General features: G+C 57.1%; 2 protein-coding genes across 8 annotated transcripts in view; both read right to left on the bottom strand.

Annotated features, from left to right (window-relative positions):
• Nucleotides 1-82: 82 nt before the first annotated feature.
• Nucleotides 83-3,279, bottom strand: CTSK (cathepsin K). The gene is made up of 8 exons (XM_075724225.1): nt 2,946-3,279; nt 2,141-2,267; nt 1,863-1,985; nt 1,551-1,706; nt 1,250-1,468; nt 989-1,154; nt 777-882; nt 83-693 (listed from the first exon to the last, which is right to left on the bottom strand). Exons 1-8 carry the CDS (start codon nt 2,951-2,953, stop codon nt 594-596), a joined length of 1,005 nt encoding a protein of 334 aa, XP_075580340.1. The 5' UTR covers nt 2,954-3,279; the 3' UTR covers nt 83-593.
• A 261-nt stretch (nt 3,280-3,540) lies between these two features.
• Nucleotides 3,541-12,538, bottom strand: part of ARNT (aryl hydrocarbon receptor nuclear translocator) — a 30,649-nt gene continuing 21,651 nt past the window's right edge. For 4 of the 7 annotated variants that reach the window (XM_075724496.1, XM_075724498.1, XM_075724497.1 and 1 more), the window contains 9 exons: nt 11,530-11,640; nt 11,249-11,324; nt 10,730-10,853; nt 10,026-10,125; nt 9,215-9,365; nt 8,835-8,994; nt 8,198-8,349; nt 4,705-7,408; nt 3,541-3,767 (listed from right to left, as the gene is read on the bottom strand). In XM_075724496.1, the coding sequence (XP_075580611.1) occupies nt 7,319-7,408; nt 8,198-8,349; nt 8,835-8,994; nt 9,215-9,365; nt 10,026-10,125; nt 10,730-10,853; nt 11,249-11,324; nt 11,530-11,640 (964 nt within the window). In that variant the 3' untranslated portion in view covers nt 3,541-3,767; nt 4,705-7,318. The remainder of the gene's footprint in view (nt 3,768-4,704; nt 7,409-8,197; nt 8,350-8,834; nt 8,995-9,214; nt 9,366-10,025; nt 10,126-10,729; nt 10,854-11,248; nt 11,325-11,529; nt 11,641-12,538) is intronic. The other 3 variants (XM_075724500.1, XM_075724501.1, XM_075724502.1) reach the window with 2 other exon arrangements.

Raw genomic sequence — 12,538 nt, 5'->3', positions numbered from 1 at the left:
CCTGCCCCCTTGGGAAAGGGAAGGACTTTTCCACCACCGCAGCCCCATCCCACCACGGGGTCAGGACAGCACAGAGCAAACCAGCCCGAGCGGTTATTCCCAACAGTGTTTATTTTAAAAATAAAGTCGTATCGTTCCCTGCAGCTCCCACTGGGATGCAGGGTGTGGGGGGGAGACAGATCCGTGCTCTCCGTGGGCGACACTCCACCTGCGGCGCTGCCCGCGCGTTCCCGGAGGCAGAGGCCGGCACGGGACCTGTTTGCACAAGCATCTCCGGATGGATCAGCCTCTCTGGAGCCAGCCAAGCCCGGCCCCGAGCGTCTGCGGCTGCGGGAAGGCAAAACTGGGCACACGGTGCCGGCACGGCAAAGGAGTCCCAGGAAAAGAGAGTTGGGGGGAGCTCATTGCACCGTTCATCTGCGGCTGGGGGGGTCTCGCCCCTTTCCCAGAGGAGATTTCTCATGGAGAGATGGAGATTCCCCTGCCGGAACGACATCAGCTTCGGAGATTGGGAGCGAAAAGGCCGAGTTGGAACACAGGGAAGCAGGGAGGGCGGCCGGACGCGGCATGGGAAGGGAGCGTGCTGGCAGCGCTCACATCTTGGGGAAGCTGGCGAGGTTGGCGATGCCGCAGGCGTTGTTCATGTTGCGCGCCAGGAGGACGTAGCCCTTGTTGCCCCACTCCTCGCCCCAGCTGCGGGGAGAAAAGGCAGAGCCTGAGCCGCCGGCAGAGCCACCGGCAAACCCTGAGCCGGTGCGAAGCAGCCCCCGCCGTACCTGTTCTTGATGATCCAGTGCTTGGTGCCCTTCTGCGTGCCGTAGCCCACCGCCAGCAAGGCGTGGTTGATGTTTTCGGCGTTGCAGCTCTCGTCATAGTACACGCCTAGGGGACAGACGGACGGTTACGCTCCAGATAAACCACCCGGCTGCGCCTCAGTTTCCCCGAGCTGCCAGCGGGCACCGGCGGGGGTTCCCCGCCAGCCCCTTACCCCGGCTGTAGAATTGGAAGGAGGGCAGGCTGGCATCGATGCCCACGGAGACGGGGCCAATCCTGGCCACCGCCCTCTTCAAAGCTTTCTCGTTCCCTTCGGGGATCTCCCGGTAGCCGCGGCACTTGGCCGCCTTCCCGGTGGGGTTGTACATGCAGCTCTCGTCCTGCGCGGGAACAGCAAAGGTCAAGGTGAGATGGGGATGGGAGGGCAGTCGGCGGGGAGCAGATAGAGACCTCACCCCCCCTCCCAACCCCAGACCTGGCCGATGTAGGGGTAGGCATCCTCCGAGTCGATGCCGCGGTTCTGCCGGACGTACTCGAAGGCGTTGGTCATGTAGCCGCCGCCGCAGCCGTCGTTGTTGGCCACGCAATCCACCAGATTTTGGGGGCTGAGGGAGAGCAGCTTCCCCGTCTTCCGCTTCAGCTGCCCCTCCAGCGCGCCCACCGAGCTGAAAGCCCAGCACGAGCCACACTGGCCCTAGAGGGACACGACGGGTGACACCGGGGTGACGCCGGGGGTGCCACCCCGCTCTGGGCACCCCCGGGAGTACCCTGCTTACCTGGTTCTTGACGGGCGTCACGTAGCCTTTCCTCCTCCAGTCCACGGCAGCCGGGGCTCTCTCGGTCCAGTCGGGGACGTAGAGCGTCTCGTTGCGACGTGGGCGGCCACGGGGCACCTTCAAGCCCGTCATCGTCCTCACCACCTCCTCGCTGGTCTGGGGAGAGAGCCCGGGGTAGATGGGTGCAGCCCCGGGGTTGATGGGTGCAGCCCCGGGGCTGGCGGGCAGAGCAGCACCCAAGGGTGCTCGGTCCCCTCTCAACCGCCCCATCGCTGTCCGCCCCATCGCTGTCCGCCCCCCCGCGACGCTCACCATGTCGCCCAGGTGGTTCATGGCCAGCTCGAAGGTGTGGACGCCCAGCGCGTGCTCCAGGTTGTGGGTGTTGATGTACTTGAGGTTCTTCTCCCAGATCAGCCTCCGCGTCACCTCGTCCGCCTGCATCGCGGGGCGAGACGGCGCTGGGGGTCCTGCCCATGGCCCCCCACCCCCTATGGGGACACCCCCCGGGGACACCAGCCCCACGGGGATGTCACCAGGGTGGTCCCCAGCTCCCCAAGGCGCCGGTCCCCTCCGGCGGGGCTCTGCCGTACCTCACCATTGTACTGCTTGCGGTAAGTTTTCTTCCATAGGTCCCACTGGGCGTCCAGCTCCCGCTCGGGGCGCGGCTGGGCCACCGCCGCGGGGACCAGCAGGGCCAGCAGCACGGGCCACCACGTCCTGGGGAACGGGGACGGAGCCTGGGAGGGCTGGACGGGGGGGACCAGGACCCCGTGCCCACCCAAGGGCTGGGCTATAGGGGCCAGCACCCCGCACCCATCCGATTTCCAGGCCATAGGGGACCCTGCGCCCACCCCATTGAGCCACGAGGGACTGGGACCCCACACCCACCCTGTTTTGGGGCCAGGGGGGACCGGGCCCCCCTACCCACCCTGTCTTAGGGCCGGGACCCCGCTGCAGGCAGCGTTGGCCAGGCGCAAGCATCACGAGTCGGGACAGCTGGTTCCCATTACTGCGCCGCCGGCGCCTTCCCATCAGCCCCAGGCCGTGGGGAAACCAAATTTTGGGGGGTGCGCAGAGCAGGATGGGGGGGGGACCCCGGCATCCTGCCCCCTCCCCTGCTTTACCCACTCGCCCCTGGCATCGACTGCCTCGCCAGACCCCCGGGGCAGAGCAGAAATGGGGACACCAGGCCAAGGCTGCAGCCCACAGCCGATGCTCCGTGCCTCAGTTTCCCTTTTTTGCGCCTCTAAGGGTTCCGACGCTGCCACACCAGACCCTATTTCCCTCCCCCTCTGCTCCCCTTTAGGGTCCAGTTCCCTGGGGGGGGGGGGGAACCCCTCACCCAATTCACGGGGTCTCTCGTCCACCCGCGGGACCCTCTCCCGTGCCGCTTACCCCAGCATCGTGCCGTCAGCGGGAGGACAAAGCAGCCTGGGACCGGGGGATACGGGTGCTGCGTCCGCAGCTCTTTTATGCCGCTGGATTGAGGAAGTTAAGAGGCAGCTGGAAAATTTTGGCAGTCGGCTCGGGTTTGTACAGGGTTGGAGGGAAGGAGGAGACAGGAGAAGGGGGGATGCAGCAGCAGCTCCCTCCCGGCTTCACGTGATGCTGCAGGGCAGAGCTGAGTCAGCCCCGGCTCAGGGGCCGCTGGCTCTGGATCCTGCCCCAGGGATGTCCTCCTGCCCCGGGGACGTCCTCCTGCCCCAGCATCCCGCTCCGGGGACAGCGCCTTGCCCTGCCCCATGGCAGAGGGGCTGCTTGTTCCTGGGACAATCGCCCCTGCCCCAGCACCCCAGGGAGGGCCGAGCACCCGCTGCTTCAGGAGAGGCTCTAACTCGGCAGGATTAGATCCTCCCCAGCAGCTCGGGGTCGTCGTGCAACAGCGGGAGCGGAGGACAGGACCTCAGCTCTGTCCCCAAATGTCCCCAACCCAGCACTCCTTCCCCTACCACCCGCTGTGCCCAGTTCTGGGGGGACCAGGCTTGGCCCTGACCCCGGGCAGCAACGGGGGAAGCGGGGCCAGACGGTGCTTTCTGCGGTGACTGGCGCCTCGTCACGCGGCTCCCGCCGGGACAAGTCAGAAAACCTTGTTCACTGCCCGGAAGGTCCCGGTGTGACCCGGTGGCATTAGTCCCCTGTGCCAGGCATGCCATGCTGGGGACCTCATCATCATCATCATCATCATCATCATCATCCAGCTGTGCGTAGGAGGAGGGACTGTCCCGGGGAACAAGGGGCAGAGTTAAGGAGATGGGAACCGCACCCAGGTACAGATGCGGGCTGGAGCCACCTCTACGCTACACCCGTGTCACCCATCAGCGCAGGGGGCCCCGGGGACAGGGACCCGCGCCCCACGTGTGAGCTCACCCTCCCCGGCTGCTGAGAACAGGGGGCAGCTGAGTCAGCCCGGGGCTCCACCACGGACTCATCGCCCCGAGCACGGGGCCCTGACTCGGCCGCGCATGACCGAGCGGCGCGGCCAGCAGCGCAGGGACCAAAGCACGGGGAGCCGGGTATTTTAGGGGGCCGCTCTCCTTGGGGAAGGGGCCAGAGGGGAGCTGAGGCTGAACTAGGAGCACTGGGCTGTATCCCCTGCTCCGGCTGCAGGGCTCGGGGAGAACACGACAATCCACAAACCCGGAGATCACAAGGGCCTGCTAACGCGCTCCAGACCGCGAATGCGAGTAATTTAAGAAGAAGAAGAAGGGAGGGAGCTCGGGGGAAAGGCAGCACGCAGGCGTCCATCCCATCTCTGCCGCCCCAGCATCGCTGCAAGGCCCAGGCCGGGGATTCAGGGCAACGCTGTTGTGACGGGGGGAGGCAGAAATGAGACAAGAGCTTTGAAAAAGGGAAAATACCTTGTTGTAAAAATCTTTGCTACATATAATCATCTGCAACAAGAGGGAGCCCTGGGCCCAAAACAAGCCCCCGCCTCGAGGAGAAGCTTTGGCTCCTGCCCGCCCCAAGCGATTGCATAAAATAACCCCCACTCACATTGAAAAAATAATACAATTATCAAAATGGGATGTGAAGGGAATAAGCCTCTGCCCTGCGGCTCCGTCCCACGCATCAGCCCCTCCGACAGCCCACGGGACGGGCCCGGGGACCCCGGGGCAGGGGGGTGGCAGATGCCGAGCCCCCGCCAGCCCCTCACCAGTCCTCATCCTCCGCCGCTGCCAGCACCAAAGCCAGACCGGCGTTTCCCAACCGGTTCGGCGTTTGCCGCCTACTCCACCCTGGTTTCTTTTCCCCAGCAGCTTGAACAGTCCGTGGCGGGACCTGAAACCAGCGGGTTACAGCAGCGTCACTGGCGACTGCGCAGGGACAGACGGGCTCTGGGCCTGGGGACACACAGACCTGGAAGTCGCTGCTTCTCCTCTCCACGCAGCCCCCAGGTCCCGGTGTGCTTCCAAGCACCGCGGGCAAGTCCAGCTCCCGCTGCTGCCCTGGCACAGAGCTCACCAGCGGGAGGACACCACTCCAGAAAGCACCAGAGCTGTAGTTTCACAAAGGGCGAGTTCCCCAGGGCTCAATTTCTGTAGAAACAGGAATTTTCCTCCTTTGGCAGTTGAGTGCTGCTCTGTCCTCCGTCCGGTAGGGTCAGCACGGCTCCGACACTGCAGGACGGTGCGGCTCAGCGCTGGTCCTTCACATGGCCCCTTCGCCCTGCGAGCCCGAGTACGGATACCTGGGATGGTTAACGCCTTGCTACTTTACAAAATAAAGCCTGAGAAAACTCCACAGCCTGGCAACGGGGATGGCACGGGATGCGGCGGGCTGCTGCGGACGAAGAGGGGCCCATCGTGGTTATCGCTGGTAGCGGCTTCCCTGGGTAATAAAAGGACGGGGGCGGATCACGGGACCTTTCCAAACTCCTTAATGGGAGGTTCCCATGTTTTTATAGATAAATTTGGGAAGTGGTGTTTGAAGTGAGAAAAAACACCTCCAAATCTGAATTTTCCAACAAAAGCAGGAGAGGAAAAAAAAAAAAAAATATTGAAAGCTTTCTGCTCCACTACCAAGAGGAACCTCCCTGGGTCTCCGCAAGCACTGAAACTTGCCAGTCAGCAACGCAGATGTTTCAAAGCCTTCCCCAGGTGGACGTTAGCTGCTCGGTACGTCTCCAAAATCTGCTCAGTACATCTCCAAAATCTGCTCGTTGCGGGGTCTCCCCCATCATCGCAGCACCGAGACCTGCGACTCCAACCACCGCATCCCTTCCTTGCCCCGCGCCAGCAGCGAGGATGTTTACGGCTCTTGAGCAGCCCCAGCAACACGCAGGGAGGAGGGACAAAAGCCCAGATTTCATCCAAAACAAAACCAGGCGTCCAGGAAAGCTTCGTATTCTTCCCCCATTGCAGTCGTGCCAAGTTTCCTTCCAAGCCAAACTCTGCAATGAACAAATTTTCCTGTTGAAACTGAAGCAAGGCTTGCCATCACGGGGGGAAATCGAGCTGTTCTGCCAGCACCTAACAGACCCTGAGAGCAAGATTTGCCAAAAGTTTTTTTTCCACTGAAGAAGCCAGAAGATTCAAAGTCAAGGTTTGAAATTTAAAAAAAAACAAAACACAACCAAAAAAACACCCCACCAAAACCATAATTCTGTTCCCTATCTGCCTTTGCTCTCCTCCATTTTGTGACTTGGCAACAGGGTCATCGTATGGCATGAATTTTTCTTTAAGGAGACGGTGAGTATAAAAGCAAACGCTGCCATTCAGAGCATGTAGTGAAATTGCAACTCCTCAGCGAGCCCCTGAACAAATCCAGGGCCTCTGTGCGGAGAACCAGACATCCAGCTCCAAAATGAAGGCAAGGAACTCAATCTACATGTGGTAAAATTGCATGGACAGTGCCGAGCAGGTTTTGTTTTCCCCCCCTGTAAGCTGACAAAAAGCCTGTTGAAACATTGGTTCATGGCAGCACAGAAACCACCAGCTGCAAAACTGATGCACTGAGAACAAAGCTACATAGATAATATTTTTTTATGGCTCGTAAATATTCTGTCATTCACACGAATGACTGGGCCCCGAGAGATTTTATAGGTCACACTGACTACAGAGGCCCGTATTCATTGCACAGTTCAGAGAAGAGAGGCGGCATCCAAACAAACACCGACGTGCCTGCCAACATGGGAATCTCTAAATAAAGCACCCCAGACTGGAGACGCGGTAACAACCCTCCAAAGATGGCCAAGCTTCCTCTGACGCGAAAGCTGGCTGATGACAAGGATTCTTACGCAAGCATCCTCCAGAATTGCGTTATACAGGGTTAACGCTTGGAAGTTTCTTCCAATATTTAAAAAGTTACAATACTTTGTGTTGTATAGAAAAAAAAAAAAAAAAAAGAGTCACGGTATAGAAGATTGAAATAAAAATAGTAAAAGCCACCTTACGAGCTTGGAGGGGCTGCCTGTAATCCAGACAGGAATCCCTCTGACCAACCCAGCGTGCAGAACGAAAACCGCGAGCGAGCGGCTCCGGGAACACGGGGCCTTCGGTCAATGAGCGCGGCCGCTCTCGCAGCGCTCGAGTCCTGAAGCCTCCGGGCGAACAGTCCCCCGCTGCCAGCACCGCGCGGAGGAGGAGCCCAAAACCGCATCCCCCTCCTCCCGCACGGCCATCCATCCTCCAGGCTGTCGGGCAGAGTTTCACCTCCAGAAGGCGGGAAGTGTTTAGAAAGTTCAGCAGTCTTTGAAAAAAAGACTTAGGTGTTTTCCTTTACACATGGATATTATATATAGCTATAATTTGCTTCCCCTAGGGCTTATTTTATTCTGAAAAAGAAGGGAATATATTCAACTCTGGGAACTCTTCGTTGTTGTAGTTGGGTCCTTGGTCTCCCAGCATTGTCAGCATGTCCTGCGAGGATACGAGGAGAGAGTTACGACCTGGACTAGAATACCACGCTGGTAATTTAGTCACGGAGGAGTTCGCCAGAGTAGGTACCGCACACCAAGATCGTCCCTTCCCTCCCAAGGGCACGCAGGGTTTACATCCAAGGCTGCAGGAGAGCAGTGAATTTAAGTCGTGAGCAGCGACGGCCCTGACTCCTTTGAAAGCAGGGGGCAGCAGCTCACAGGAAGAACAGGAACTCTCAAGAATTAAATTCACTTCACTGGACTGGGGGAGGTGTTTGGCTGGTTTGTTATTGGTTTTATTTAGAACTAGAGGAGTTAATTCAACTGTGAAGCTGGTAGAGTTTCACACTGATCCTGCAAGGGACCAAGACACAAAGCCAGTCAAGCTTTCCAACCTTAATGATTCTATTCTGGTTTTACTTTCATTCAAAAATAATCCAGCCACCAAGCCAGGGAACATGAAATTAATTATTACTCTCCCCTTAATTGGTTTAGTGGTGGACTTGGTAGCATTAGGCTAATGGTTGGACTGGATGCTCTTAAAGGTCTTTTCCAACCTCAACGATTCGATGATTCTATGATAAGCTGAGCCCTCTCGGCCCTCTCCTCTCCATTTTCAGCTCCATCAGGTTACTCACAACTCTGAGACCTCACCAGATATTATAAACTAGAGGGACAAGCTCTCGGCGCTTCAGCCAGCTGCCCCCACTCGGGAAGCAAAGACTGTTCGTTCCCCCAAGATCGGCCCGCACCGGTCCTCGCTCGGGAGGTTAAAAAAGCACCGTCTTACTGAGAAGACCTCAGGCTGGCTTGGCTGCGGCTGCTGCACGTGTTGCTCCCCGGACGCTGGGCCGTGGTGCTGTCCTTGCCACTGCGGCCACATCCCCACGCCTTCGGCTGCCCGTGTCTGGAACGGGGCGGGGGTCTGCGCTGCCTCCGTGGCTGTTCAACAGAGAGCGAGTCAGGGAACGATTCCCGGTGCAGGAATCCTTTATGATCCTTCAACGGGACCGGGAAGCACACAACTCATTTTGCGGTGCCTAGCTGTTAACGGGGGAGGATCTCCCCTCCAGGAAAAGCCACTACCCCGTCACATGGATTAAGGCATTTGTCAGTGCCCATCTATGGGGCAGAACAAGAACAAATACAGGGGAGTCCCAGGGGGGTTTGTTTCCTCCCGGTCAGCCTTAAAATGGTTCAAAATTCACCTGCTCTGGAGCCTTGCGGTGGGACGATAGTTAAAGGTGATAAAGGTCAGCCAAAGCAGGGATTTAGCTGCGCTCTCTAAGTTTGGGCATTCCCAACGTACACAAGAAAATGACGGAGAGCGTGTCACACCAAGGCTGTATCTGACTGATGCTCCCAGCTTTCCTCCAAGGGGATTTTGTGGCCACCCCAACCTCCCCAGCACCCCAAGCCATACTCACTGAAGCCTGTGCCACGACTGGCAAGGTTCGGGTAAGCAGCCCCCGTAGGAGAAGCCGTAGAGCCAGGGGCTGTCATGGGGCTGAAGGAGGATGGGGTGCCTTGGAAAGTCCCCATGCTGAAGGAAGGGGGCCGAGTCTTCACCGTCTGGGATGCCACTTGCTGGAAGAGAGCAAGAAACAGGAGAGGAAGAGGAGAGATGCGTTTATGCCGAACCTCAACTACGGTGAGAAGTTGCTGGACTGGCTCCAAAGGAGAAAGCACGCGGGCACACAGCATTGCTCCATCGCTCAGAGTTAGAGCGGGTTGATTTGTGACGGCGAGAAGGATCTGTAATGCAGCGGGGGCTCGGGGCCTGCACCGAGGGTTCAGGCTTTGCTACCTGGGGCGTGAACGCTGGCCGTGTCCCTGGAGCCCAGTTGGTTCCGCTGACCTGAGCTGGGTTGGAGTGACGTGAAATCTGCACTAAGATCCGGCCCGCTGACGAGGGTTGCTGCTGAATAATGTTCACAGGAGGTGCCATGCTGCTGCTCCTGGAAGACAGGAGAGGTGCTCTTAGGGCACTAGGTATCACATACAGGCTGAAGAGGCACAAACGCCATCCGTGCAAGGTACTGGTGGGGGGGGAATGAGCCCAGAAATATGGGATAACTTTGCTCAAGCGCCAGTGCCCATCACGCTGCCCTGCTGTAGGTGCAACTGGAGCTGTGGGTTTGTGGGTGAGGCTACTCTCACCCAGCTCAGTTCTTGGGCTTCAGTTGGAGCACATCCAAGAGGCACAGCTATCCCGCAGACAAGCTTCGGCAAGCAACAGAGCAGAGGGGCATCAGGGAACCAAGGCAGCAGCTGGGGAGGTGAAGATGAGGGCGAGGACTGGCACAGCAGAGGAGGGGCCGTGCTGACTCAGTGCGCAGCCTCAAAACTCCTGGCAGCTCTGAGCAGGAGCAGAGCAGCACCAGGCATGCAGGAGCCCTCCTCTCCCCCACTCCTCAAAGAAACCGATGCCTGGATGGGCTCCCCCGTATTTTCCACGCACACTATATAAGAACACATTTATGGACAATCACTGCCATGCAGGGAGAGGCTGAGAACACTCAGCTGTTGCAAAAGGATGCACAAAGAGAACAGGAACAACTGCCGAACAAGATAAAATTAACACGAGGCCATTCAAAGCACAGCACAGGAAGCCTCACCTGAAGTTCTCAGCAGGTCGCGACGGGGTGAAAGTGTTTCCCTGCGTAAAGAGGGGCTGGTTGGCAGGCACCGTGCTGGCAGGAATGGCTTTGTTCTGGTCTGTGGAGAGAGGATGATTCAGGTCAGGGCTGAGCAAGCCTCAGCAGCAGAAACAGGGACAGAGGACCAGTTGCAAGAGAAGTGCCTGTGTGAAAGAAGACTGTTTTGAGCCAAAGCATCAAACGTGACTGTTCCCTATCCAGACACGGGCTCCAGATGGTTTTGTAAAAGCCTGTTTAATTTGATTTCCTCTCCATTTTCTAATAAACTTGCATTAAGGTCCTCTGGGGTTAGAGCATCCACTACATTCCACGCTCTGACTAGGAACACCGAGAACTGCTCTCTAGGGACAAGCAGGAAGGATCAGACTAAGGCAGGCAGTAAGACCAGAGCAAGAGACCCCTGATCACCCGCTTCCTCCCCACGCCTCTCCAGCAAAACGTTGGCTGCAGGACAATTCACTGCTGCAACAGCACATCAGCGTAGACAGGAATTATCCACCCAGCGTCAAAATCAGCACTATTCGGCAAGACCCGGGCTGGCACAACACAGTCATGCTGAGCCTCTGCACCCAGAACTGCTCAGAGTGACTTAGGAAAGAGCAAAGAGCACTCAAGATTGAAGCTGAAAATAAAGATGCAGCGTGCCCCTGGCCATGCCCTACCTGTATTGATACTGCTGTAGATTTCGCTGAACCTTGGGTCCCGCTCCTGATTAAAAAGGCTCTCTGCCTTCTCCAAGGGCTTGCTGTGCTCTGGGCCGGCAGCAGTCACAGGCTGAACAGGAACCTGGGAGCAGGTGTAAGTGGGAGCTGTTAGTAGCTCAAGCACAAAGGAAGTCAGCAGCCTCGCAGCCAGCACGGAGAACAGCTGAGGGCTTTGCAGGAAGAGACCTCACACGCGAGAGGCCGGGCTGCTCTCTGGACCCCTGCGTATTTTATCGGGACGGCGTGGCCACTTAGGGCTGGCGGCATTGACACGGGCATAGTGGGGAGGATGCCACGGGGCAGATCAGAATCAAGCGAGCAGATCCAGCAAACCCCAAGGCAGAGCCACTTTCCTCTCCAAACTCTCGGCAGCCTCAAGTCAATCTTGTGCGGCCGCCTTTAAAGCTTCAGCAAGAGGTAATTTAAATAACACAGGACAACAAATGCAAGGAGTAACGGAAACCCCCGTTGATTTACCTGCGAGTGGTCGTAACCAGACAGGCTCTCTCTTCCTGGGACCACTTCCAGCTCTGTCTGTTGTGGCTGCTGCTGCCTAAAATAGAAAGTCTCTGTAACAGGAGAACACCAGCTGCTAAAAATGATTGCCAAGGGAACAGATACTCTGTGGTTACACCAATGATTCATTAGCCCAGAGGAGTTCATTGCTGCAGAGATGAAAGTTTGGGTAGGAAGGCTATTTGACAGGAGGGCAGAACCAGCAAGAGAGGCATGGAAAAAGGAGCTGAGCACCTCCTGACCTTGAGGGCAGCTGTGCTGTGCCCATCTCCAGGGGAAGGTTGACACTCTGCCCCAGCTGGGGCCTCTGCATTGAGTTTGACAGGGCAGGCCGAGACTCCTGGCTCGAGTTCCTTTAAAGCAAAGAAAAAAGAAAAAAAAAATTTAAAAAATACCAAACGAAAGCAAACAGTTGGCTACTGCGTGTAGGAGAGTGCGCCTGTCTCGGACAAGATTGGAAGCTTTGCTTCTGCAAAATGTGTTTGAGTGAAGGATCCTTCCACTCAGTTTCCGTGGTCCCTGAAAGGGGGGGCGTCATGTAATACAACGCTAACGGCTGCGAGCCAAAGGGCTCTGCCCCCTCCCACTCAGTCACCGAGCAGGGGAGCAATTAATAACCTACACCAGGAGCACGGCCAGAGCTGCATCATCCTTAAAGCACAAGCAAAGGTGGTAGGAGCCTAAAAAAACCCCCGAGGTTTTCCATTCGGCTCTACGTCAGACACTCCAGAGCTGGAGCCTGCACAGACCCACCAGCAGTTTTAGGTTTTAAGCCCAAGATATTGGTGGAGTTCATTATACTCTTCTGTTAACTGTCAGAAGTCAGTTAATGTTTAACTCCCACAAGAAAGGAATAAAAAGTCCAGCGTTTTCCCCGACAGTTCTTTTGCAAGCTGCTGCTTCAGTCGTACCTGATCTCGAAGATGAAACGATACAGATAACCTAGCAAAGATGCACATAGATAAAATGCACCTCAAACACGATCAGACACAGACTGCTGCTTATCTGGTCTGAATTTATGCCGTGCTTTTAGAAGGCGTAGTATGGATGTGAGAATGGATGCGTGTGGAATGAATGAGTTCAAAGAGATATCTCTAACGCTGGGAAGGAATTAAGGCCTGTATCAGATCTGCATCAGATTTCACACTGCACTCACACCACAGCTCTTTAAAGCCAGAGGGATTTGTCACTGCTCAACTCTTAATGCTTTCTCATCAGAAAGCATCAGCCTGCCAGCTGCAGGAAGGGAAG

The sequence above is a fragment of the Pelecanus crispus genome, chromosome 22 (genome assembly GCF_030463565.1).
Source record: "Pelecanus crispus isolate bPelCri1 chromosome 22, bPelCri1.pri, whole genome shotgun sequence".
Classification (NCBI taxonomy): Eukaryota; Metazoa; Chordata; class Aves; order Pelecaniformes; family Pelecanidae; genus Pelecanus; species Pelecanus crispus.
This window is presented reverse-complemented; position numbering and strand designations above follow the sequence as displayed.

What these genes read in the sequence shown, in the direction of transcription:
- CTSK (XM_075724225.1), bottom strand. An exon ending in TGAACCACCTGGGCGACATG is followed by an intron (nt 1,707 to 1,862) that starts GTGAGCGTCGCG and finishes CTCTCTCCCCAG; the next exon opens with ACCAGCGAGGAGGTGGTGAG. An exon ending in CCTACCCCTACATCGGCCAG is followed by an intron (nt 1,155 to 1,249) that starts GTCTGGGGTTGG and finishes GTTCCCGCGCAG; the next exon opens with GACGAGAGCTGCATGTACAA.